The following is a 25,716-nucleotide window of genomic DNA, read 5'->3' as shown; positions in this document are numbered from 1 at the left end:
TTGTTGCTCTCGCCTTCTACCACTTGTAGTCTTTCACTTCAATACCTGCAAGAACAAAATAAGGCATGTCTCTTAAGATCACCAAAAAGAGGATAAACTACCGAAAAGCACATTATTGTCAAGTCAGTCAGTACCTTGCACGGTACCAGGTTCTGCTTCTGCAATTCATGAAAAGAGAAAGAAAGACTGCCGCATTTCTCTCACAAAATATGGACACACAGCTAACAAGTCCAATAAAGTGAGCAGACTTGCAGAAGGCATCCGAGAGAAGCTCAATAAGCAGGAAGAAGCCCAGCAAGTAAGGATCAATAGATCGTTGGCCAGCATGGGTCCCGTTATCAATTCAGAGCCATGGACGAGATCCAAGGATGAAAACAGACCGAGGAATTTCGAAGAGTCAAAAAGCCGGACAATACCGAGCTTAGAAGAAATAGATAGTATTCTGGAGAAGTATGAAACTCCCGAGAAGATTAGCAAGGACAGGAATCTTGTGATAATTGATGCTTCGGATTCAGACGAGGCTGGAGAAACTTCAAACGGAACCACTCAGACGAAAGCCTTGACCATTACCCGAACCTCATCAAATCATGAACCTCTTGGATCAATCTCAAAAGTCTTCCACAACACCAACAACAAAAACAATAACAACAACAGCAACAGTCTCAGACAGACAAGCTACCAACACTGCACATATGAGAGATTCAGCAGCGAAGAACTACACATACCATGCCCCAGATTACAATATAGTCTTTTTGATAATATTGAATCCATTGGGTCAATTTTAAGGGTACCAAATTTCAATCAATCGCGAATGAATCTCCAACATATTTCCAAAACCGATGGAAACCATGAAGCTAGGGTAGAGCAAGAACTCCAGCAGAGCACTGCAGGAATCAAATCACGGTCAAATAGTTCTGTTTGCCATATAACTGATCTGGAACAAGCAGAGTCAAATGTAAGTTCTTTTCTACAAGCCAGTCTTGTTCTCTTATCGCATCTGTACGCAACACAAGGCAACGCAAGGCTATCTATCATATTTCGTTCTATCAGATATTCTATGGAGTTAGTTGTCTTGGCTAGCCCCACTGCATTTAGCTAATATTTCATGCACCTGCAGAACATCCAAAAAGTTCCCCATCTCGAGAAGACTGAAGAACCCCATGCAAATCATGGAAAATCAATAGTCCAACACATCAACGATTTTGATGGTCCGGATACTCATAGGTATATCTTCATCGGAGAAAGTTATAGGTTTCTGTTTGGTTCAAAACTAATTTCCATAAGTGCAATAACTGGTGTCGATGATGCGCCAGAGGAAGAGGATACAGAGCCAAGCAAGACTGGAGTGAAGGCCGAGTGGTATGAGAGTTGAACATTTTTACATGGCGCATGTGCTAATCGATTATGTAGGGGTTTTAAAAGTCGTTATGACAGATACAGACATACCAACACCCGAAAGTACGATATTCACAGCACAGTTTGATTAAATATTTGCAATTGTACTAATAAAAGCCTCTGCAGTCCTGGAAAAACCCAAGCAACCAAAATTTTCACAGAGGCTCGTACCAAAATGGTATGGTTCACACATGCTACAGATATAACATTCAACTGGCTGACAGTGAGAAGGTCAGACGTAGCCTCGGCGGTGGACCAAAACCTGTGAATAGGTTGGGCGACGGGCAGAATGCCGCTGCGACATCACAAACACGCGGAATCGAGCCATTCAATCTTCATGATGACAGACCCAGCAAGAAGCAGAGAACAGAGCAGGCGCCTCCAAGTCATAGAAAATATGGTGGAACAAACCAGTTGGAGCAAGGAGCAATTCAGGAATCTGGTGGGCATAAGCTTTTCCAAGGTGAGCCGCCTGACACGGGTGCGTCTGTTGAAGAATTCCAAACAGTCGAGGACATTATAAAGCCAAAGGTACGTCGCATAAAACGCAACGCCACTACTATGCGCGCAACCAGCGGCTCCTCAGGAGGGCTCAGCAATAACCGAGATGGAGCTCATATCAAATCTTCGAGGCAAAGTGATCACTCAAGGAGCCGAATTCATACGAATGGATACTTGGAGGATTCCGATGACCCGATTGTTGACGATGACCCGCACATGTTGATATCTGCCCCCCAAAAATCACCTCAAGTGATAATTCCTTCTCCATACTTCGGAACTTCAAACCTAAAACCTGCACGCCAGAACCCATACTCAAGAGCAGATGGACGTCATAGATCACCGCAATATCAGAAACTGCAAACTTCCAAGAGATCTTCGCCCAACTTTACACAAGAGAGAGGAGCTTTGAATGAGTTACCCATAGGTGATAATAGCGAGGATGAGTTGTCACAGGTAAACCCGCCTAGGATAGCAAATGGAGGTCATCTCAACAAGGCACACGAAGAATGGAAGGCAAACGATAGCGGCAGTGATGAAGGTTCCGAAAACGAGTCGAGCCTTGTGAAAACGGGAGATATAATTCCAACCAATTGGGACAAGCGTGGGACGGGTGACAGGAAATTACGACAACTGGAAAGCTACGGACAATACAGAGTTAAAAGCGTCTTCTCAAGAAATAGACACTGGCACAGGCCGGATATTTTGTCGGAGAGCCGGTATGTGGGTTTGGATCAATGTGGAGTTGTGAAACTCATGGGTGATACGAAGTCCTTCCCAGGATTTGCTATAAAAGCAGCCTCTATACTTGATGTAAAAACTGGACATGAATCTAGCAAGCTGATCATTCGAAAACCAAGCGAGAATGGTCCTATGCAAGACTCCGAGATGTTCATAGAATTCGACTCAGCTGATTCTGCTCAAGATTTCCAGGAATCGCTTGGGATCTTCCAAAATGATCTTGAAATTTGTTGCATGGAAGAGTACATATTCATGATTCTCATCATTGATACTACAAGCTAACAAATTTATCCAGGTCCGAGATTGATCAAACCTTTCACCACGCTCGTGACACTCTCGACAAAAGAGCTGGACAGGCAGTCAATAAACGAAATAGAGCTGAAAGCCATCCTGAAGATATTCAACTTCTGGCATCAAACCAAAAGAGACGAACAACACAGCTGACACAACCACCCGTATATGAAATTCAGCAGCCAAACAATACTCATCCTCCAAAACCAAAGAGGCAGAAGCTTCATGAGAGAATGCAGACTCCCCACACACCACAAAATATGAATGAAAATCTTGATCCAATCGATGCTGTGGAGTTCTATTCAAGATCAAGCCAGGCCAGTGGAACTCGTGCGTCATTGCGGAGTTCTGATAGGCCTAAGCAATACAAACCAGCCCCTAAAGCAAGGACCCCTAGCCCAGAGCGCTGGTCAGAAATAAATAAAGCTTGGTTAAAGGAATGGAAAAAATCCGTCGTATATCCTAGGGCCAGTAAAAAGACAGCTACTGTTGACAAGCAAGATATTTACAGGCTTGATGACGGAGAGTTTTTGAACGATAATCTTATCATGTTCTACCTTCTCTGGCTCGAGCAGCAGCATCCAGAGTTGGCGAATCGGGTTTACGTTCATAACACATTCTTTTACGCAAGCTTAACCAAAGCTGCAAAGGGAAAGAGAGGGATCAATTATGAAGCTGTTGAGAGATGGACGGCAAAAGTCGATCTTCTTTCTTATGATTATATTATTGTGCCCGTCAACGAAAATACTCATTGGTATGTGGCGATCATATGCAATGCACCCAAGCTTCTCGATTTAGAGACCAAGGAGCAGTTGGATTCAACGGAGAAGGATGCGAAATCTGAAATGGATGGAGAAATAGAGTCCCCTGAAGAGAGCAAACCTCCGACGCCATCTCGATCGCCGCAGTCTATCCCAACGAGATCTCTAAACGAAATGGACGATAATGGTGTTGACAGTAGTTTTAAAGGATTGTCTTTGTCAAGCGGCGAGAAAACAAAAAACCCATTGGATATCGTACCTGCTGAAAGTCTCTTTCGTAGCAATGACGGATTGCCCATCATCTCACCGGACGTTGATCGTGGCAACGTCTCTGCAAACAAAGCTGCCAAAAACGTGATTAATCTAGCAGAGTCAAGCTCGCCAATAGCAAGGCCAAATTTTGGGACGAAGGGAAAGAGACTTCCCCCGACTCGCAATTATGACACAAAACAGCCTAGAATCATTACTTTTGATTCACTTGCTCTAAGGCACGCTTCTACATGTGCCAATCTAAAGGATTACATTGTGGCGGAGATAAAATCGAAGAAAGGCATCTCAATTACACCCCCTAAAGTCCTTGGCATGACAGCTAAAACACAAGCAAAAGACAGTGACACAGGAAGATATCCAGGAAAAGGTCTTCCTGAACAAGGCAACTTTTGTGATTGCGGTGTGTACCTCCTAAGCTATATGGAGGAATTCTTCGAACGTCCCGATGACTTCATCGAAGACATCATGGAGAACAAGTATGAGGTTCGTGGCAATCGGAATAACACACCTGAATTTCGCAAGAAGATCCGAGAGCTTCTTCTCCAGCTACAAGCAGAACAAACCCGAGAGGCAAATGCAGTCAAAAAGGCGAAAATAGCCAAAAAGCGAATAGGTATTCCATTAATGACTAAGGACAAAGTTGAGCCCTCAGAATGCCAGACAGCGTCTCTCCCTTTGATAAGCAGTGATAAACAGCCACTTGCTTCCACTGTCTCTACTGTCGCTGAACGTAGTAATCAAGAATCTTTGACAGAGGCTGCAAGAACTACCCCAAAATCATTACCAAGTTCAAGGGGAAAAGACGTCATCAATATTGAAGATAGTCAGGACAACCTTCAAGGAAATTTTGAAGAGGATTCTGCACCGAGTTTTATCAAGGAGGCAGACCACAGGACAGCTGAAAAACAACTTAGATCAAGGGGTCGTGAAAGAAAACCTCGTCAAACCACCTCAACTGGGGTAAGATCCAGTCCTTCCAAGCCTGATGTACCCATCGAAATTCGTGATTCTTTCGAAGATCAAGAAAGCACGCAGGAAAATGAGGATCACGAGTCTCAACAACAGAAGGGAAAGGATGATGTTATTGATCTCGATAAAGATGAGTCCCATACCGGCAAGGTTGAGATTGGACAAGACTCTCAAAGTGGTACACAGTGGTTCGGCAATATGGTGGGTATGGTGGGAAAATACTTGAACAGATCGGCAGGCCAAACAGCCTCGAAAGACGAGGTTTCAGGGCCTACTTCTGCGCTCAAGTCTCCAGGACAGAATAAACCTCAAGCATTGAAAAGCTCGTCACGTGCTGGTATGAATTCACCTCGGCGATCGGAAAAGGATATGAGACCGAGGCAGTCTGTTCCGGAATTACGTTCACAATCGCCAGAGCAAGTTGTGGTGGATTTGACTGAAGATGTTGCAGACCCGATGCTCCGAGACCAGGATAGTTCCCCCTTTCCAGACGTTCCACCAATTACATCTTCTCCGCTGATGGCTGGTTCACAAGAACGCGATAGATCAAACGATCAACCATCTATCATGGCACCATTTGGTCGGAAAAGTAATACGTCGAGAGGGGAAGATGGAGACAAAGCCTCAGAACGCTTTCGTCATTCTGGTATGGAGGGGTTTGTAAACAGTCAACTATTGTCTGGACGAGATCCTGTAGAGGCAGTGATGGTTTCCCAGTTCAAGCACTGATATACCCTCACTCGCAAAGCAACTAGCATCAACTTTCTTTCTCTGGAGTCCTCGGCGTTTACTTACTTTGATCCATACCAGATAACTCTTTCTTGCATGTAAACTCTGGAATCACATCATAGCTAAAATTGCTTATGGTAGCATTGTTCCATTTTGAATCGATAGATGGGCGGTTTTGGGGGTGGGGAGTGGAGCTGTGCCGAAAAGTCAGCATATTGCTGGAGAGTTGTGCGATGATACCGATGGGGGAGGCGCTAAAGAGAAGTCATGATTAACTTGATGGATGGGTGAAGAGAGATGGGTCATTAGTGCAGAATTAGAAATGGGAAGACGATATCTCTGAAAGTTGCTGGAGGTGAACGTGGCTAGATAGACATTTTAAGTAAATAATAGCAATTTGCTATCGTAGATAGACACAATAAATAATGTTTACAGCAGTGAACTTTATATTAAGCATGCTAGGTGGACTTTGCTTTTGAGTGTACATATATATGCATACATAGTAAGCTCAATTCATAATCCTCGACGTCCAAAATCACAAGATAAGATATATCAGATGAATTTTAAAAGCACAGTATGCATACTATTCCCCACCCCCTGATCTATCGATAAAATGCAGCGCAAGTAGGAAACAGGTAGGTAATTATTAATAATAATTGCAATTCTTATCTGTTTCTATTTGTACCTAGGTATCTATAAATTGCAAGATTAGATTAATTATCAAAGTCAATCCTCAGGAGTAATTAACAAAGTAACGAAGTAACAAAGTAATAATATAATTTTGGTAGAATTAACTAAGTATATATGTACTCGAGTAAGTAAGTAAGTATTTTTAATTATATAATGTGTGTTTCTTGTAAGATTAAGATTAGTTCTTGTGATTCTTGTGAGATTAGTTTTTATTTATTTATTGCTACTATCCACTACTAGGTAATTTACCATATAATTAATTGATTGATTGATTGATATACACAAAAGCATACACATACATGAAATGGAAACAGTCCACCCTCCCAAATGATCGATCATTCAGTAACCAAGCAAGTAAACAAATCAAATATCAAAACACAAATATCCTTTCTTACTTATGCATACATAAACATAAACACGAGACGCCATATGCGACCAACTAACATAAGTAAATTCATTCAGACAGAGACTCCTCATATTTGTTTCTCCACCTAGCTTGGAATTTCGAGATGGTTGCTGTAGATTTATTTATCCATCCACATCCATCACTCATCTTCATGTAAGATGTTACAAATCTCCGCCTGGTTAGCTAGCTAATATATTTCCAATCCTGGACAGCTCACATATGCGATATAAAGCATCCTCAACACCCAAAAAGGAATATCTGCAAAGAAGCATGTATGCAAGCTCTTCGACTAAATCATCCACGCTACTGCAAATGGGCACCAAATCGCCTTCCGGCATCACCGCCTTGAAACAAATCACCACCAAAGACTCCAGGTGCGGGACTATTTCCCCTACTAGCCGTGTTGCTTCCCGGTGCCATGCTACCCAATACTCTCGGTCTTGGACTCATGTTGCTCATTCTTGGACTTCTTGGAACGCTGGTGCCGCGTGTTGTTCTGCGTCCATTGGTATATGACTCCAGTTGTCTAGTGAGACTCTCTAACATGCGTTCTCTTTCCGCGAGTTCTCTCTTAAGTTCATTGATGGTATCTACTTGTTGCTGAATGATTCCATCGTTATTTATTTTCTGAATCTCGACACGGGCGGCAGAGGCTTGCTTTTGAAGACCCTCACGTTCAGACTGAAGGTTCGTGAGTTGATTGCGCATTTCTTGGGCTTGTTGGGAGCTTTCTTGATAAAGAGATGTTGCATAATCAGCTCTTTTTTCTACACTAACTTGACCTTTCTTGAGACGTTCGATTTCAGCTTGAGCAGCACGAAGATCGTCTTTGGCCTTTTGAAGTTCGGCAATAGAAGGAACTGCAGATGTAGAAAGAGAGTTCTGCGCAACAGCTAACTCATTTTTTAATGACGCATTCTCTTCACGAAGTTTGGCGGCCGCTCCATCATGTATCTCTAGTTTCTTTTCGTATTCGGATTGACGTTTTACAGCCTGAGCGTTCTCGTGTTCATATCTGGCTTTCTCGTCAAGAGCGCGTTGATATTTTGGTTGGATTCGTTTAATGCTCTTTTCATAGTCCTCGCATCGAGCTCGTAACGACCTTATCTCTTTAAGATCTGCCATGTTACCGTTCACGGTATTTGAATCAGGCCTCGAAGGTGTCATCCGCTGACGCTTGATCGCATTATCATCATCTAAAGCATCGAAATCCTGAAATATGTAAGTATTATGATAGCGACGCAAGCAAAGCGAGTGAACTTACAGACGGTCGCTTGAAACCGGACTGTGATATTGGTTCCACCGGTGAAAATAAAGATTGTGTCAGTGAATCTGGTTGGCGGTTGAAAGCTCCATGACCGGGCAAAGAAATGTCAATGTTTGGCATTGGCATTATGGGCCATTCTGCTTCAATTGAATCATCAAGGACATACTCTGCAGCTCCTCTGGCGGCCTGTTGCGGCTCGGGATAGATACTCGTATCTAAACGTCCAATGAATTTTCGAGTTTGAGCGACATATTGGACTAACCTATCTTTCCGCTCCGATGATTCTAATGTTGCAGGTATACATAGTTCCACATGCTCAATGGAGTTTGTGATGACAAGCCACAATAAAGGTGCGCGCTTATCCGGGTTCCTGGGGTCAAAAGGTAAAATTTCAGAATACTCATCTCCTCCTTGGGACGCCGAGAATGATGAGTCAAATGCCACAACCACTGAAGCAGGAGAAACAATGCAATCGCGAACATCGATCCATGTAGGAAGTAACGTGATTTCCATCAGATCTTTTTCAGACTTTCCCGGGTTCCCAGGTATGTCGGGGCGACTGTAATTATACTGCTGCCATCTGAAGAGTGATTCAAGGATAGGTAGAATCGCATCGCGTGCTAATATCACCACATGGACCTTAGCTGCTCGAAGTGAATCCAAAAATTGTTGAATAAACAAAAACTTGGTGCTGATAGTCACAGCGTACCTAGCTTGCGCACTGTCATCTAGGCTCTGAGTTGAAGATTCCTCCACAATCAAGTCTTGATGATCACAGATTAGTTTTAACTCTTCAATCATTAGGTCCATGCTGTCTGAATCTGGTGCTGTTGATGACCTTCCCAAGAACGACACGATATCGTTCTTCTTATTCCTGATTGTAGTATCATATACATCACGAACTTGTGTCATCATTGGCAGCGGGATGATAAATTCATTCCGTCCTAATTTGCGTATAGTCAATACGTTGGGACTCATGTCTGTAGACTCTATTGAAGATCTTGGCATCGAGACTGCTCTGTTGCGTGGCCTCGATGTATCAGTAATGCTATCCCGCATAGGCAACAGGTGGTTAGTTGAGCCGGTTGGTGGTGCAGTTGCTACACGAGGGGGCATGCTCGATGGAGATCTAGATTTTGTTGATCTCGCTGTTCTCTCACCAACAGCAAGATGGGAAGCACTTGATCCGACTGCCGACATTTTCTCAACGAGATAAGACGAATGTAGTGGTGAATTTCTGCCGCTGGACCAGGCTAATCCGGCCGGCCCTTGCGACAATGGCGATTCTTGAGACTGCAATTCGGCGTTTTGAAGATGCGCGCCGGACTCGATACTCGCTAATACTTGTGGCAAAGCTGCTTCTGTGGAAGGCTCGGATGCAGAAGGCTGCGTTTCAGGTATTTCAGTACGGGTTTCGCGGCTATGTATAACGCAGTGCTTTTCCGACACAAACTTTGAGAGATGATGATGACCTTCGAGATATTGGTCTAGGTGTGTGGTTGTAAATTCTGAGACTTCGGAATTATCAGCCTGCACGTGGTCTAGAGAGCCTTGGGACTGTGAATTTTCACGGTTAAGATCTTGAGATGAGGTACTCGGAATTTGGCTGATAATTTGTGCAGCTTGGCAAGTTGCTTCTGGGCTCGAGTCAAGATTGGTAAATGAAGGGAGTGATTGGGAACGCTGAGAATCAGACAGCAATGTTCTGGAATGAGGGTTATCGTTAGGCAAAGAGGAAGCACGATCTTGACTAGCAGTTTGCGTGTTCACACCTTGAGCTGGAGAGCTGAATGGTTTTGTAAGCTTGAATCCAATAAAGATACAATAGAGGATAACGTGAGATGTTTTTCTATACAATTAGATCGGATACTGATAGACTGACCTTTTAGTGAATGGATCGCTCAAAAGATACGAATCGGGTATCTCCAGCGATAGCTGTGGCTGTAGTTGTTTCTGAGATTCAGATGGACCTGCTTTCTCTTCTAATGAATGATCAAAACTTTGCTTGGAATAAGATATTGAATTTTCTGATGCCGGAGAAATATTTGTGACTGGTGGTAATTGAGATGGTTCCTCACTGTCTGTACGGTCTGTACGGTTAGATCTTAAGGGTTGCGATCTTAAGTGTTGTTGTGGCTTTGGTGTCAAGGGTTCCTGTGGGGCGGACTGTACTAGATTCACATTAATTGATGAAAGTGAATGATCAATTGTAAAACTGTCCGGAATGGAGGATTTCTCCAAAGGTGCTCTTTGATTTATGTTATTACTAAAACCTCCTTCTCGCTCCTCTTCATTCGCGACGGTTACGGTATCGACGGTATCGGTATGTTGTGTAATAAGGGCTTCTGGGCTAAGGTGACTACGGGCAATACCTTTCCGGGCTCGGTCCGAAACCTCGGCATGTACCGATAGGGGAGAGTCTTCTTCACAATCACTCGCTCTTCTCGGAATGGATGGATTATATGAAGTTGAGCCAGATAGATATTGGGAGCCTGCTTCAATATCCTCGTCCCAAATAAAGGCTGGTGCTGATTTTCTACGTGGCAATAATGATTGAGAATCCAGGGAATTTGGGACTTGCAGAGGAGAAGACGCTTGTAGATCTGCTTGAGTGCTCGAGTAGTTTGACACTTGAGATGACCTGAACACGGTATATTCGTTGGGGTTTATTTCCTTATTGAGAGGAATCACAATTGAAAGATCATTGCTAGAGCTCGAGCCTTGGTTCTCGTAACTATCCCTGATCTCCCTGGTCTTGTTCTTCGTTCCGACCCTTTCTCCAGCGATTTCATTGGTATTCCGCACCGATCTCCTCCTTAATAAGCCAGGGGCTCCGGGTATATTCGATTTACTTCGCGTCCTCGGTGGTATAGGTTCGCTATCTTGGGAGGAAGTGTGTTGTAATTGGGACTTGTATTTGTTAATGGCTTGTTTGCTTTCCCATTCATAAATTGCAACTTCTGTGACATTCGAATAAGGTTCCTAGATTTTCATGTCATCAGTCTCAAGCACTCTGGCATATATTATGATAAGATTTTCATACCCAAGTTGGTTCATAAGGTTCCCCTGTTTCCGGGTTGTCTTCCCAATCGATCAGGAATTCGGTAGTTTTACCAATTTTTCGCTCACTCAATATGCCCTTTATGTTATATAAAGGCGGGGAATCCTCTTTTTGCTTTAACCTCTTCTCAGAAGGACTCGGCTGTCGTACTGGAGATTCTGCAAGGTTTTTGCGCTTCAAACGCCTTTGTCGTGTAACTTTTGGATCATTTGGTTGAACTGCGCGATCAGTATTTGAAAAATCCATTAGTACGCAGGCTGGTTCTTGAAAGTTGCAGTTCCATGATCAAGTACAAACCGATAATTTTGGAGAAGAGGGGTAAAATTTCATAGGAAGAAGAAAAGAAAGAAAAGAAGGAAGGAAGAAAGAAAGGGAACGGATGACTTTATTTGCGAAAGCACAAATTATCTTTTGACTACGATATCCTCAATATTTTCAGCCTTGCAGAAATATGATTGGGTTGTTTGTTATCCATTGGCTTAGATGTAAAGCCTTTCTGGTTTAGTTACCTTACAGATCGGTCAATTTAGTTTCCGAGGTAAGATTATTGGAATCAGCCAATCAGCCTTGAAACATTCTACGAAGAAAAAGCAAGGCTGGATTTTGAAACATTCTCAACAATTCAATTATACTCTTCACATTCTATTGAAAAAGATGTTTTTGATTAATTTGTGATTAATATAAAGTCGAAGTCTTCCTTATCTCATTAGTTTATTTCTTTTCTATTGGGCATTGATCTCTTACAAAGTTGACATCTCATTGATGCTAGGGTATTGAGGTGATCAGAAGGTAATCTTTCCTACTTTTCCTCCTATACATACCTACTCCCAAGAGAATCAACCTCCTCTTTCGAAACTTTTCAATATGACTACAAGTCAATGGAGCCTTGTATTACTATACATATCACATCTCAAAAAATACTATTAAATCTACATACTACTTCTATGCAAGCAAGCACCCACAGCCTTGATAACCCTCGTATTTCGAATTCCCTCGGGAAATACTACCTATAATATATATCAAACTCTATGATATTCCTCTCAATAGACCCCCAAATTCATATCTCAGCCCTCAGTTATATCCACCAACTCATGAATTCGAAAAAGATCCGTATATTCCTGAGACTATAGCAGATCATAACACCGTCATCATAAACATCCTTATAGTTTCACAGACAACATGAAGCTCCTTTCAAACTCTCTCACCATCATTTTCTTATCGTATACTCACGTACTACATTTCCATACATCACAAACGATCCCAGTCCCACATCCTGCTCGTAAAGAAGTCCCTATGAAGCTTTCTGTAACGATACTGTACCGGAGGCAGCGGCTGCCTGAGGTTTCGTCTGATTGGTAGTTGTGGGTTAAGGCTTTATCACTAGTCTTCACTTGGAAGTGAAGTCGTTACTAGATCAAGTAGAATGTAGGTAAACTAATTGATAACTAAGTTGAGCACGAAGCTCCTAAACTATGAAACTACTCTGACTATATACTGAACAATAAAGGGGGCCCCTAGGAGCTTTCTGGCTCCTCAAGACTCCTTATCACGCGATTTCTGATGGTGCGTGCGCGTACGATCTTCAGGTGACCAAGATCACATACTAATTCGATGAAATCTGATCGTGTTTGCACACGGCCTAAGCTCTCCTAATTAATCAGTTTGCTACCATCGTAACACCATCAATCCTAATGGTGAATCGTGACACTTTCCCACCCTCATTCTGAGGAATTCGCTATAGCTCACGTTTGTGCTTTCTACAAGAGCTCTCGAAAATTGAATGAAAAGTAAGGTTACCTAGTATAAAGCTCTTGATAATGAACATTGAAAAAACGGTGTTAGAAGACTAAGACAAGATGGATGTTGAAATTTGATAGATGTCTATATTCTTACCATGTTATCAACGATATACCATCATCATACTCCATACACTATATCAATTCAAAAATAAATTAAGGATAAATTTAGATCTCTTCATATAGATGAGGATTAGAGAGCTCTATTTCCATCGATCTTGCAGAATATCTCTTAAATAGTAAACATAGCTCTCTTCTCCTTCCAGTTGTATCTGTTTTAACATGCTATCAATGATGTCGAAAGAAATATTTAACAACATGAAGACTTTTGACTTAAACTTTTTTCCCTCATCTTCATCAATCAAGAAAAACACATTTGCTTCCCGACACAAAGCCCTCCTCTGAGGTTCGGAGATATCTGATCTATATTTGAACTTGGTCATTTCTGAGTCGATCTTAAGTGTGAGAACAGGGATGGATAGGACAAGATATGTTTATCAATATGGTAGCATTGAACTTGACACAGAGATGTGGAATCGGGAGGTCGGGAAATTTTCTGTGAGATTTTGTTTACATATTTACTTGTGTTGTGTGAGGTAGATTTACCAAGGTGTGATATGGCTGGTGATGAGGAAGTGGAGGGAAAAGAGTTGAGTGGAGAATGTCTTGGTACCCAAATAGTAATTTTTCAATGGGAGCCTTCAATTCAATTTATTTCTCCTTAATTATCAGATTGAATAGGTAGAAAAAAAATACAGAATCATATATCGGAGAGGAAGCTTCTTCCTTTGATGGAAAAGACTATTTGAAGCTATCCAGATATCCAGATATCCGTATATCCGGATATCCTACAATTCTAGATATGCAACAAAACTTTCTGGGCGGGATAGGAGTGGCTGATTGGAGGAACGAACTTGCCAAGATAATATATAAAGCGATGTGTGTTGAAGGTGAAGTTGTGGTAGTGAAGTCCAGAAGAGAAAATCCTCGTGCTTGAAAATTGTAGACAAAGATTTCAACTTCTATTCTCCTCCACAAGTCCAAAAACCGACCTTGTTGGAATATGAAGCTTTTCAGTTTGGTATAAGAGGCTTTTGAAGCAGGTATCACAAGATCGACTTTTTGTAGATATGCAACAAGACTTTTAGGATTTGGAGGAAGCGATGTGATTGGGAGGCTGATGTGAAGTAGGAAGCCAGTTTTGAAGTGAGTTTGAAGTGAGGTTGCTAAAGTGAATATTTGTACAGACAAGAACTTTCATTCCTATACATTGAAGGGCGTAGAAGGAAATAGAGCGGAATGGGATGGGATGCCATGTCCTTGAATTTTGAAAATGTGCATAAGATAGATGAAAATCCACTTCAGTGAATGGAACAGAATACCTTCATTTGGCTATGCAGATAGCTGAGGTAGGATGAGCTTTAGATTAGAGACTCATGGTGGACTTTTCTTTTGGAGAATTATGGGCGAGCGTCCGAAATTGAGACATGGGAAAAGATCAGAATCCAGGATACGTATCTGGCAGTAAGGAAGTCAATGCACCCAAAGAAGGAAGACCAAACATAGAGTCAATGACGGACGATAGGTCTCCAGGACCTGTAAGACCCCTTGCTTCACTAGCCAGTTATCAATTTGTTTATACTCATTCAAATGGTAAGAAAACTTTAATACCTCTGAAGATGAGGCTTTTCAGTGAATGAAAAAGATATTGTAGGGGAAGAGGAAGGCTTGAAACAGAGTTCGAGGAGATTACAAGATATAGGGAGGAAATTGTAAGGCAATTGGAACATACCAGAAAAGAAAGAGAGAAGATTAAGGAAGAAAGTAAGAAGAGTAGAAATAAAGAAAGGCGATAAGAAAGACAGAAGGTGAAAAGAGAACAAGGATTGTGTGGGGAATGTTGTGAGGTCTTAAAAGGATACGGAGAAGAGAAAGACACTGCAGTAATTAGGGAGATTTCTCACAAATTAAATGATGGAGCAAGAGAAGAAAACATACATTCCATAATTATATAAAATTCACTCAATGGACGCCGATGCCCAAAATCATTGAGAGTGGACAATGATGGAAAGAAAAGGTATTGACAAGACTGCCTGCCGTTTACAGAAAATGAACAGCGAAATGTATAGGGAAGTCTATCGTCGCGTTAAAATGGAAAAGGAAAGACCATCCCACTTGGCGCACTCATCCTGCACAACCAACTCGTCAAATCTCCTTATTTAGCAATTTAGTTTCCACTAGGTTATACAAAAATAAATATTTAAGAAAATAAATAAATACAAATAATTAAGAATTTTGAATATAGATTTTAAATATTTGATTGTTGAAAAGATACACCGTTCTATCTCTTTTAAGAGCACAAACTTTGAATATTTTTTAATTTTGTATTTAAGGAATGTCACACTCAAGAATACTGGGTAAAGTATCTTGTATTAGAAAATAATAAGCTAAGGAGAAAAGAAGAAGGAAAACAAGAGTAGCGAGTTTTCCTGTGATTAAATACAAACGGGGCATGCCACGTGTCCCGAAGGTGTGAGGCGTCACAGAATACATATTTGATATAGATCGAAAAGGATTTCCATCTAAAATCAAGAGTATAGAAGATATAGCGAATTATATTCTTGAATCAAAAAGTGCGAAGAAAGTTGGAAAGCTCTAGGCTTATCGATTTGTAAAACATTATACAGAATTAAAGTGTGACGGAAATCCCTGCTTTCCTCCCACCCTTATTATATAAGAAACCTCAGGTACATTAACCATGTCCACACATGATACGATTACTCGAGATTAGTATGCGATTTAGGTGACCTGAGGATCAGATCCGGACAAGTACTAGGTATCAATGGTTATCGGTAAAGTAAGATCATTGGAGGGATAAATATGACTTCTTTTTGCCTAGCCATTGCGGCTAGGCCATTCATTTGTGTATATATAGAGTAGCTATCCCCATCTACAGGTGCTCTTCACCTGTAGATTCTAAGTTAAATACAATTGCTGGTCTATAAACACCCTTTTGGTCACATAAAGATATATTTTAATGTTACAACGGCTATCTTCTATGCCGCGTCACATGACTAAACCAAGGTAACGTGATTAAAGTCACGTTATGGACCGCTGAGGAACGCTGGCTGTCCAGGACCGCGCAGTGGTCCTGACTAGCCATAGATATGAAGGTCTATATAATCAAGATGGATTTCCTTTATATAGAGCTTCGTGTTCAAGATCAATCATTTAGTATATCCTACTATTAGTTACGAATTGTATTTCATTATTGTTATTACTTAAGTCCCTGCTTGACGCCTAGTTATAAACCACCTCGAGAGCCTAGAGCACTTCCACGTGATCTAGACGGCAAACCTCGTAACAATTAAATAATAATAAAAATAATTACAAATTTAAAAAATCACAAAAAGATAAGAATAGAGAGCCTTGATAAATCTTTTTTATATCTTTAAATCTCAAAAAAATTTATATTAAAATTTTTGTTTCAAAATCTTAAATAGAAAAAATTATCTAATAAATAAAACATATTAAAAGACTATTAGAATAGTCTATTTCTTATTATGGACTAGCGGCGAATCGAACGCCGGACCTCTCCCATGCTAAGGGAACATTATACCACTAAACCACAAGCCCTTTTATTTACCCGTTCCTAGAAGAAATAAATATATATACTATGAAAATTTCTTGATCTTGTAGTGGATCTAGTTGCTTTTAGTTCTGGTTTTTCCTCGCTTAGATGCAAAGAGTGGGGTGGAAAACTTTAATTGAACTCTAAGAACCCTGCTTTGATTTATTTGAGAGAATTGTGACGCCTCACACCTCCGGGTCACGTGGCATGCCCCGTTTGTATTTAATCATAGGAAAACTCTCTACTCTTGTTTTCCTTCTTCTTTTCTCCTTAGCTTAGTATTTTCTAATACAAGATACTTTACCCAGTATTCTTGAGTGTGACAAGAATATTATTTAAAATAAGATTTTGATATTTTGAGATTAGTGTTACGAGGTTTGCCGTCTAGATCACGTGGAAGTGCTCCAGGCTCTCGAGGTGGTTTATAACTAGGTGTCAAGCAGGGACTTAAGTAATGACAATAATGATATGCAATTCGTAACTAATAGTAGAGTATACTAAATGATTGATCTTGAGCACGAAGCTCTACACAAAGGAAACCATCCTGATTATATAGACCTTCGTCCTCCATTGGATCTCTTGGGTCCTGAGAGTTTGTGGACCTACGATTCGTATGGACCTACGATTCGTATCCCTGAATATGCAGGGTCCATCACGTGACTTGGATCAGACTATATGTCTGTGCTTGCTGAAGGTGGGGAGACTCTACGAACCGATTACCATACAAAATTGTATGCGAATCGGTTTGCTTTTCCACGGGGTCTAAGCTCATATGGACAGGTTGACTGTTACTACGTAACAATTAGATAATTGAGATATTGGTAAGGTTTATATGTCAATTTGAACCTTAGTTTGAAATTTAATTTGAATCTTTCAAGGTTTTTGATATTTTTTATTAAAAAACTTATTAATAAATTTGTTAAAGTGAATGGTTCCTGCGTAGCACGTGCACAGGCCACTAGTCCTATTAGGACTAGATTGAGAAGCTCTCTGTAAGAGAGCTTCGCACTTCCATAGAACTTAGAAGAGAGATTAACCTACTAGATCAATATTACTGTCACGATTCACCATTAGGATTGATGGTGTTACGATGGTAGCAAACTGATTAATTAGGAGAGCTTAGGCCTTGTGCAAACATGATCAGATTTCATCGAATTAGTATGTGATCTTGGTCACCTGAAGATCGTGTATGCACGCACCATCAGAAATCACGTGATAAAGAGCCCTAGGAGCTTCGTGCTCAACTTAGTTATCAATTAGTTTACCTACATTCTATTTGATCTAGTAACGAATTCACTTTCAAGTGAATACCAGTGATAAAGCCTTAACCTATAACTACCAACCGACGAACCTTAGGCAGCCGCTGCCTTTAGTACAGTATCGTTACAATTACCTCAGTTCTGCCCTATCAGCTTCCCACTATTCCCTGTGTGAGGTCATTCCTTTTAACAAAAATTTTAATATATATAAATTAAAGAATGAATAATATTATAATATCAAGTTATTCATTATAATATCAAGTCATTCATTATGAATCAAAAGATTGATAGCCCTGAAAGGATTATATATAATTATTGGGTTTATTGAGACTAGAAAGAGCATCAGATTGAATTGATTGATTCTCTAGCTAAGCAGTTAAGCTGCGAGTATATATTCAAAAAATGAAGGAATAGGGTTAGGTATTCGGCCTTCGGAATTAAAGTGCTTTGAAATCAAAATTTTGAAAGCAAACAAACAGTATACCAAAAAGGAAAGAATGAATTAAAAGTTGAGTTTTGTTTGCTCCTTATATGCATCATGCAATATATATGCATATGCTGCCAAGATCCCAGGAGGTCAACAATAATAGCTACTATATATGAATGATCTCGAGTATTAATTAGTCAAGGTCCGATCAGAGTGATCGGTTTATACAAACCTTTAAGTCGTGTCATTTACATTATAAAGTATTCCTATAATAAATAATCATTCTAATCTCACTTTCAAGTTCTATATTAATATATTCTACCTAGGATATCCTTTAATTATTGCTCTGTTGTAATTTTTAACATCTACAACATTCAATTCTGTTCCATTTATTTCCGACACCATTCTCACCTTCCGTTTTAGAAATACATGGACAAACCAATAAGGTTGTATTCAAATTTCGATTGTCTTTTCCCCCTCAACTATTATCTTTCATAGACACTACAATCACAAACATGCATCGAAAATATCTTCGGTTTGTCTTTAATGCAATCCTGAGCTCAATGCTATGAAGTCAATTATCAGCGAGGACTGGTGAAGGTTCAAGGAGGTGAAAAGTAGGGAATTGGAGGATGAAGAAGAGAATGCGAGGGTAGCAGATACGGGCAATAGTGAGGAGGTCTTGGGGACGGCAGAGGATATTTGTCGCATAGGAAGAAATGGTCAGGAACAATGAGCTCGGTAGGAGAAGGATCTCAGGTTGTTTGCCAAAGAGTCGACGGAGAAAATGGACACTGCCATGACTTTACAGTCATGTGTAATGGCTACCTTTATTTCCCAATGTCACTGCCTTTCCCGACGCTTTGATAAAACCGCTACTACCTCAGTACGACGAGGAATTTCTGGAGGACGATTACGAGAACCTAGAGGAGGCCGAAAATGATATGGAGGGTATAAGCCGGATGGCGCAAGTTTGCTCTTCTAGTGTCTGGAAATCAAAGAGATTCTTCAAGTCTGTCTACATCCTTAAATTCTACTTTTCTCTGGTTATCATTGATCAAAATAATTTGGATATAATTCAAGAATACCCCTCTCGATCAAATTCTATCAATGTTACATCGAATTTGCATAGGTGTTCTATACAGATGATTCCATTTACTAACAAACTCATGGGTAATAGGTACATTGCGAGAGTCTTCATCGACAGAAAGGATACGTGCTGCAGGATGTTAAAGCCGACTCACAGTGAGGTTGTGCAGCGCGAATACAAGTCTTTGAAAATGATAGCGGAGTCTCACCACACCCACTTTAATCAAAGCACCTCAATTGACCGGGTTAGTTGGCAGCCATGGCGATGAGAGAGTTATTGATATTCGGAATAATCCATTTTGTTTCTTGTCCATATAATCCACAGCCGCAAGCATTGCATATCCTCAATGCTATCCAGCTTGAGTCCGTCTCCTCGTCAACACCTTCCCATTCTCAGCCTTCCTAGTATAAAGGATAGAAAGCAAAGCCTCGAAGTTGAGGATACGAGGAGAATAGGAGGAGGAAGGAGGAGAAAAGACTAGCAGACGTAAGGAATAGGAGGGGAAATCCAGAACACTGCGCAATCCTGAGGATAGAGCAAACATGATTGACAGCTAGAGACGAGATATAAAGGATGAAGCAAGGTCAGCTACCTCCTACAGAAGTGTCAAGAAACGTACTCGTGCCCCCTCTCATCTACAGGACCGCGGATAATTTGAAGGTTTTCAAAATTCACCCTTCTGCCTCGAGCGAGGTACTGCACCCATTAGCAATACTACGTTTCACCACCGGCTATGGATTATCAATTCTTCTACCAAAGTCTTAAATACAATTACCAAACCATTGCCCCTTCCCTATCGCATTTTATCAAGACTGAATACATTGCGATTGCGATTGAAATTACATACACCGTATATAGAAATGTTTAAATGATCCTATCAAATTGCTTAAACCAACATTGGAAACATTCACATCTAGTACAAATATCATTCAACATATGGATACGCTTATAGGGCTTTACAGAATAGTAGCGCTATGAAAAACCTATAATTTTAACCCCGAGCACCCAGCCAAAGGTAAAAGAGCTCTATAAACATTAAAATACAGCATAGTACACCCACCCCTCCATACATAACTACTCGTAGCGCTCCACATTTACCCATCACCTACTACGCTACCCCGCTTTTTTATCCTCTTTACTCCACCATATCGAAAAAGAAACCGCCCCAAACAATCCTTTCTTCCTTTCTCTCTACTCCAAAAGACTCTATGACAGATAGAGGAAAGAAAAGAAATGAAAAAAAAAGCAAAAAAAGATAGTCTCTCAGGCGTGAGTCGAACACGCGACATCCAGATCACAACATTCAATTACAGTCTGACGTCATAAACCAACTAGACGACCGAGAGTGATTCGAGTAGACTCGAATGGCCACAGTTTGCTCTATTTGTTGGAAATTTCATGCGGGTTTAAGTATATAATAGTGAATGTTTTAGAAGAGGTGGGGCGGAAGATTTTGAGTGGTTGTGTTATTGTGGCTGTGTGTGGCTGGTCAATTTACCCAAACTTTTACTTATACTGTTGTTTCCGTCTTTGATTTCCTGCTTTAGGTCTAAACGGCGCATCATTCATCAACCTCAATATGAAATCTTATAATGCAGCTTCAAATATCTTGATGAGGAGGAGGGGTTGTGCAAAGGTTATTTATTCCTGGATGCTTTGATAAGATCGATCAATGAGATTATGTTGTCAGACCAAGTCAGACTCAACACTGCGGTAAGCACCTGGGCTCGAGTGGGCCAGATAGACTGCGGATTGTTTCGGAGTATTCGTCCTAGGGCGTTACAGTCGACTGTGGTCATGAAACGCCCATACCAGGTCATTGAGTTTGAAAGGATGTAGTTAAATCCTTTCTGTTGCCGCAAAAAATTGATATAGAGAAACTTATTCTGCGCCTATATCGACGGGATTGGACTGAAAAGTTTGGTCAGCTATACCTAGGGACAAATCTAGATCGGGAAAAATATATTCATCATTCTTCCGGAATTTAACTCCACTACAATGTCCAGAAGCTGTTTGATAATACAAAATTAAAAAGAAGAAGCCTTGAGATACAAAGTACCGACAGTAAATCAACAACGCAAACCAAAAACCAAGTTATCAAGCAAAAAGCATCCACCGGTCATCTCACAACCCTTTCTAACAAACAATTTTGACCATTCCACCCTAACCATCGCTATCTCCCAGCAAACCCTCAATGCTGAACATCAATAGCAAAGAAATGCACCTCAGACTTGCTATCTCCTTGATTATAATTCCCAGCCTTAAAGTAACTCTTCGGACTATCCAACTGATAAGTATCCAAAACCTTCGCCGCGCCCCCATTAATAGCCACAGTCAATTCTCCCCCCTGATAGGCAATCTCATACGAGAACTTAGATCCCACAGCTACACTCCCCACTTGGGTAACAATTTCATTACCACCAGCTCTAGTTTGTTCAACACCTATTGAAATCGCTCCCTTAGAGTTATAAAATAGCTCGCACACGGGCTTGGAAGACACGCTATCATCGATATGGATTTGTCCAATGACAGTCCCGTGGGTTGAATCATCAGCGGTAATTACTTGGAGAGTAGCACTGAGTTTATTGCTAGAAGAGCTAGGATCCCAGGAACTGGGACTGGCTTCGCGGAGCTCAGTGCGGCAGTGCTTGGAGTTGGGGGTGGTGACGCAGCCGGTAGACACTCCGCCTGGAACTTTCATCACAACGGAACCATCGGTGTTGGTGTAGAAATAATCTTTTTGGGTGTATCCATTGCACCCTGCGAGCTTGGAACCGCTGATGGATTCGGGATGACCTGTTGTTCCTATCGGTAGTTGGAGAGTCCATTTTGAGAGGTCGATGTTTCCGCCTGGCGCACAGGTGGGCTTTAGATTGCTCGCCATAAGGCCGTTACTGAGGGCCGCGGAGGTGGGTGTTGCTTTGGCGGTTGACTTTTGAGCTGGTGCAGCAATGGCGAGGCCGAGGAAGGGGAGGAGGACAAGGAGTTGAGGGATGGTGAATTTGGAAGACATTGTGTTGAGGATTTCGTTTTAGTTTCGATATGGGAAATGGTGAAATAAATCAAAAAGTGAAGATTGAATTCGACGAGAGTGTGAACGAAACGATGAATTATAAAGAGAATATTGGATGATTATGACATTGAATTTTAAACCAAAAACACACACATATATATATAATCTCCAATCTTCAAAATCGAAATGCTTACACAAAAATCTTCCAACTTCCCACAACCCAATGACCTCACAACGACAAAATCGCCACATCCCTCACCCCATCACAAAAACACCTACCCAAATCCTCCCGTCCCCAACTATAGAAACCTACCCGTCCCCATCTCAATCCAGACTATCCCATCCCATGTAACTTCATTCGATCCCGAAAACCGGGGATCAAAAAAATCCCCTCTCAGTACGAGAAGGAACATCTAAATCCAAATCCAAATCCACTCTCCTCCCGTAAAACGAGTTTAAAAATCCTTCCTTGGAGGATTTAAGCCTATGCATCATAATCATAAGTAGTAAGCTTGCTGACATTTCTTCCGATAATTAGGACGGGGTTGTAAACGATTGATTGATTGATTGATTGATTAGTCACCGTTACATGAAGGATCTGAGTTCATCTCGCTAAAATGTTGGGGGTGTTATTAAGCGGTTTTTTGTGATTTAATCTGTGTAAATGTTTATAAGTGTAAGCAAGTATCATCTTCTGTGGAGTGGTACGGATGGAGTATCGGATGTGTGAGCCGGGTGGATGGATACGAGGGGTGATTGTTTTGTGTGAAAGATTTCGGAGGGGGGTTTTATGGAGGATTTATTATTGTGATGGGTAAGGAACGGTAACGAACGGTAATGGGGATGGGAACGCCCTGGTTTTGGGGAAGTGGGACAGGCGAAACAGTGGACGGGGATATATATGATGGGTGAAATTTGGAGGGAAAGTTGAGTTGCTAAAAGATTACTACTTTTGGTTAGGGCTGAGTCGAGTTGAGTAGTGTAGGATTGATTGCATAATCAGAGTAGGTTTTTAATGTTTAACGTTTTCATGTAGAATTTCGATAATGATATGAAGTGGTGAAGGATTGCAAAATTGGACTTAATCGTAGGACTATCCTACCGACTTACCTCGTTTTGTATAAAGATAAGTCAATGGTGTCTCGTTTAGGACCTCTAATCGTGAGGATTTGTAACTGGTATTCGGATTCGGCAAAGTGCTTGGTATATGAGGTTTTGAATTGCATGTTCAGGTCCAGTCTGGTTTAAGACTATGATGTCCGGTAGTCCAGACTGAAAGTTCAATGTTTGGATATAATTAATTACTTTAATTGATTTCAATATTCCAAACAAATTCAGGAATCCAAAACTTTTCATTATTGGATTACACTCTAGACATTGGCTACCATGAGATTCTTGTAAGTGTTTAGAGAAATCCAATCGCTGTTAATTTAGTATTCTCGACTTGGCGTTATTGTAGGGTGAATATAGGAACTTGAGGACAAGTTGTCCGTAGAAGTGTCTCTCGTCTGTTCATAGCTCGTAACTGTTCAAAGTCGGACTGAATATTGCTGAATAATTGTCTAAAACAACGGAATATCTAACATCTTTGCGAATTTACTTGAGAAACTGTGTTAACTGCTCAATAATAGTCTCAAGACCGTTGTGTCCAGCTTCTCACCATAATTTGATGTTGATCGAACTAAGAGAAGTCGAATCCTGGCTGACTATTACTCATATAGAAGTCAAATGTTCATTCATCACTGACACATCTCATCGCCCTCTCTTAGTGGCTGACTAGACTGCATCAAGTTCCAATGTCAAGAAATAAAACTATCTTCCAGAGGCATATTTTCATTAGAAGAAAATGACTTATTTTGCGGATGCAATGCACTTCTACGCATAGTACTTGTCATATTATTTTAAGCAGTTTTATTGATAAATCTCATGCACGGTCGAGAACTCCGAGTAGCTGACCGGAAAAATATCAAAATGCTGCAAACGATGAGTTTCCCAAGCTGGATTCCGTATGAATTCTCAAGGTTCTTATTCCTTAACTAAAGGGATACGAAAGTGATCTTGTATTGTAAATAGTTGACCGGGGAAAATGCCATTGACTTTCACCCTTTATACCGCATCGGCAGTAGCTGACACCATATAGCAATTTTAGATGATCTATACTCCCAATCGTGAAAAAGGATTACTAAAGAATAAGAAATCCAGTTTGTATCTGCCAAAATTGATGGATCACAAGAATCACTGAATCAACATCTTTGCATTTCATCTACCTATCCTAAAAAAGCAAAAAGTATATATATATATATATATAACATTATATTTCTTCACAAATATATAAAAATATATATATATATATAAAGTATACTATATAAATATCTTTATATAGGCAAACATTCAAAAATGAAATTCTTAAAATTTGAAATACAATATATTGTAACGATACTATACTGGAGGCAGCGGCTGCCTAAGGTTTCGTCTGGTTGGTAGTTATGGGTTAAGGCTTTATCATTGGTATTCACTTGGAAGTGAATTCGTTACTAGATCAATTAGAATGTAGATAAACTAATTGATAACTAAATTAAGTACAAAGCTTTTATATTATGAAATTATTTTAATTATATATTATGTATTTTCTAAATGCTAATTATATTAGTTAATTAGTATAGCTAGTATTTATATTGGTATTAGTCTATGCTAGCAGGCTAGCAGAGCTAGTATATCACGTGATACCATCGAAGCCTCAGGACACTAATCCTGGGACGATTCGTTTCCTAGGATAATATAGCTCCTAGGATAATTGTCCTGGGACGATTATTATCCTAGGACTTTTATCCTAGGACGAATACGTGTTACAACGGCTATCTTCTATGCCGCGTCACATGACTAAACCAAGGTAACGTGATTAAAGTCACGTTATGGACCGCTGCGCGGTCCTGACTAGCCATAGGCATGAAGGTCTATATAATCAAGATGGATTTCCTTTGTATAGAGCTTCGTGCTCAAGATCAATCATTTAGTATATTTTACTATTAGTTACAAATTGCATTTCATTATTGTCATTACTTAAGTCCCTGCTTGACGCCTAGTTATAAACCACCTCGAGAGCCTAGAGCACTTCCACGTGATCTAGACGGCAAACCTCGTAACACCACACAAACATAAAGTCAAAACTCCTTGTCAAATCTGGCTTTATACTCATCCAAAATCTAAATCATTCAATACACTTTCTGAACATCATACTCGGTGAAAAAAGAACATGCATACTACCGCCTAAAAATATTTGCTTTTTTCTTCCCCGGTAAATATATCACGTGTTTTCGCATACATATCGCGTAAGCCTAGGGATTGTTGCCTATTAATGTTTCACCCACGCGTCGTTACCAGGCAGTAAGGAGTTTCATCATGGTGTTTCCTTGAGGACATAT

The 25,716-nt window shown here is 40.6% G+C and overlaps 8 protein-coding genes and 2 non-coding genes across 10 annotated transcripts; 4 read left to right on the top strand and 6 right to left on the bottom strand.

Moving 5' to 3' along the window:
• Positions 1-65: 65 nt before the first annotated feature.
• SS1G_01395 (hypothetical protein) lies at positions 66-2,916 on the top strand (the record flags this gene model as incomplete). The annotated part of the gene is made up of 5 exons (XM_001597151.1): positions 66-126; positions 240-955; positions 1,118-1,359; positions 1,411-1,477; positions 1,522-2,916. 5 exons carry the CDS (start codon positions 66-68, stop codon positions 2,914-2,916), a joined length of 2,481 nt encoding a protein of 826 aa, XP_001597201.1.
• A 557-nt stretch (positions 2,917-3,473) lies between these two features.
• On the top strand, positions 3,474-5,654 carry SS1G_01394 (hypothetical protein; the record flags this gene model as incomplete). Its single annotated transcript, XM_001597150.1, has 1 exon — positions 3,474-5,654. The coding sequence occupies one exon, from the start codon at positions 3,474-3,476 to the stop codon at positions 5,652-5,654; it is 2,181 nt and encodes a 726-aa protein (XP_001597200.1).
• A 1,399-nt stretch (positions 5,655-7,053) lies between these two features.
• SS1G_01393 (hypothetical protein) lies at positions 7,054-11,324 on the bottom strand (the record flags this gene model as incomplete). Its single annotated transcript, XM_001597149.1, has 6 exons — positions 7,054-7,962; positions 8,015-8,387; positions 8,727-8,781; positions 9,178-9,803; positions 9,900-10,999; positions 11,061-11,324. The coding sequence occupies 6 exons, from the start codon at positions 11,322-11,324 to the stop codon at positions 7,054-7,056; spliced, it is 3,327 nt and encodes a 1,108-aa protein (XP_001597199.1).
• A 1,753-nt stretch (positions 11,325-13,077) lies between these two features.
• On the bottom strand, positions 13,078-13,317 carry SS1G_01392 (predicted protein; the record flags this gene model as incomplete). Its single annotated transcript, XM_001597148.1, has 1 exon — positions 13,078-13,317. The coding sequence occupies one exon, from the start codon at positions 13,315-13,317 to the stop codon at positions 13,078-13,080; it is 240 nt and encodes a 79-aa protein (XP_001597198.1).
• Positions 13,318-16,438: 3,121 nt separating this feature from the next.
• On the bottom strand, positions 16,439-16,510 carry SS1G_14609. Its single transcript has one exon. It is a non-coding gene; the product is annotated as a tRNA-Ala (tRNA).
• A 496-nt stretch (positions 16,511-17,006) lies between these two features.
• SS1G_01391 (predicted protein) lies at positions 17,007-17,165 on the top strand (the record flags this gene model as incomplete). The annotated part of the gene is made up of 1 exon (XM_001597147.1): positions 17,007-17,165. One exon carries the CDS (start codon positions 17,007-17,009, stop codon positions 17,163-17,165), a length of 159 nt encoding a protein of 52 aa, XP_001597197.1.
• Positions 17,166-18,978: 1,813 nt separating this feature from the next.
• Positions 18,979-19,440, top strand: SS1G_01390 (predicted protein; the record flags this gene model as incomplete). Its single annotated transcript, XM_001597146.1, has 2 exons — positions 18,979-19,077; positions 19,372-19,440. 2 exons carry the CDS (start codon positions 18,979-18,981, stop codon positions 19,438-19,440), a joined length of 168 nt encoding a protein of 55 aa, XP_001597196.1.
• A 1,100-nt stretch (positions 19,441-20,540) lies between these two features.
• On the bottom strand, positions 20,541-20,627 carry SS1G_14591. The gene has a single exon. It is a non-coding gene; the product is annotated as a tRNA-Tyr (tRNA).
• An 845-nt stretch (positions 20,628-21,472) lies between these two features.
• SS1G_01389 (hypothetical protein) lies at positions 21,473-22,294 on the bottom strand (the record flags this gene model as incomplete). The annotated part of the gene is made up of 1 exon (XM_001597145.1): positions 21,473-22,294. One exon carries the CDS (start codon positions 22,292-22,294, stop codon positions 21,473-21,475), a length of 822 nt encoding a protein of 273 aa, XP_001597195.1.
• A 604-nt stretch (positions 22,295-22,898) lies between these two features.
• Positions 22,899-23,520, bottom strand: SS1G_01388 (predicted protein; the record flags this gene model as incomplete). The annotated part of the gene is made up of 2 exons (XM_001597144.1): positions 22,899-22,950; positions 23,405-23,520. The coding sequence occupies 2 exons, from the start codon at positions 23,518-23,520 to the stop codon at positions 22,899-22,901; spliced, it is 168 nt and encodes a 55-aa protein (XP_001597194.1).
• Between the last annotated feature and the right edge of the window lie 2,196 nt (positions 23,521-25,716).

This window comes from Sclerotinia sclerotiorum, genomic scaffold (genome assembly GCF_000146945.2).
Source record: "Sclerotinia sclerotiorum 1980 UF-70 scaffold_2 genomic scaffold, whole genome shotgun sequence".
Classification (NCBI taxonomy): Eukaryota; Fungi; Ascomycota; class Leotiomycetes; order Helotiales; family Sclerotiniaceae; genus Sclerotinia; species Sclerotinia sclerotiorum.
The sequence above is the reverse complement of the archived record's forward strand: the minus strand, read 5'-3'. Positions and strand labels throughout refer to the sequence as shown.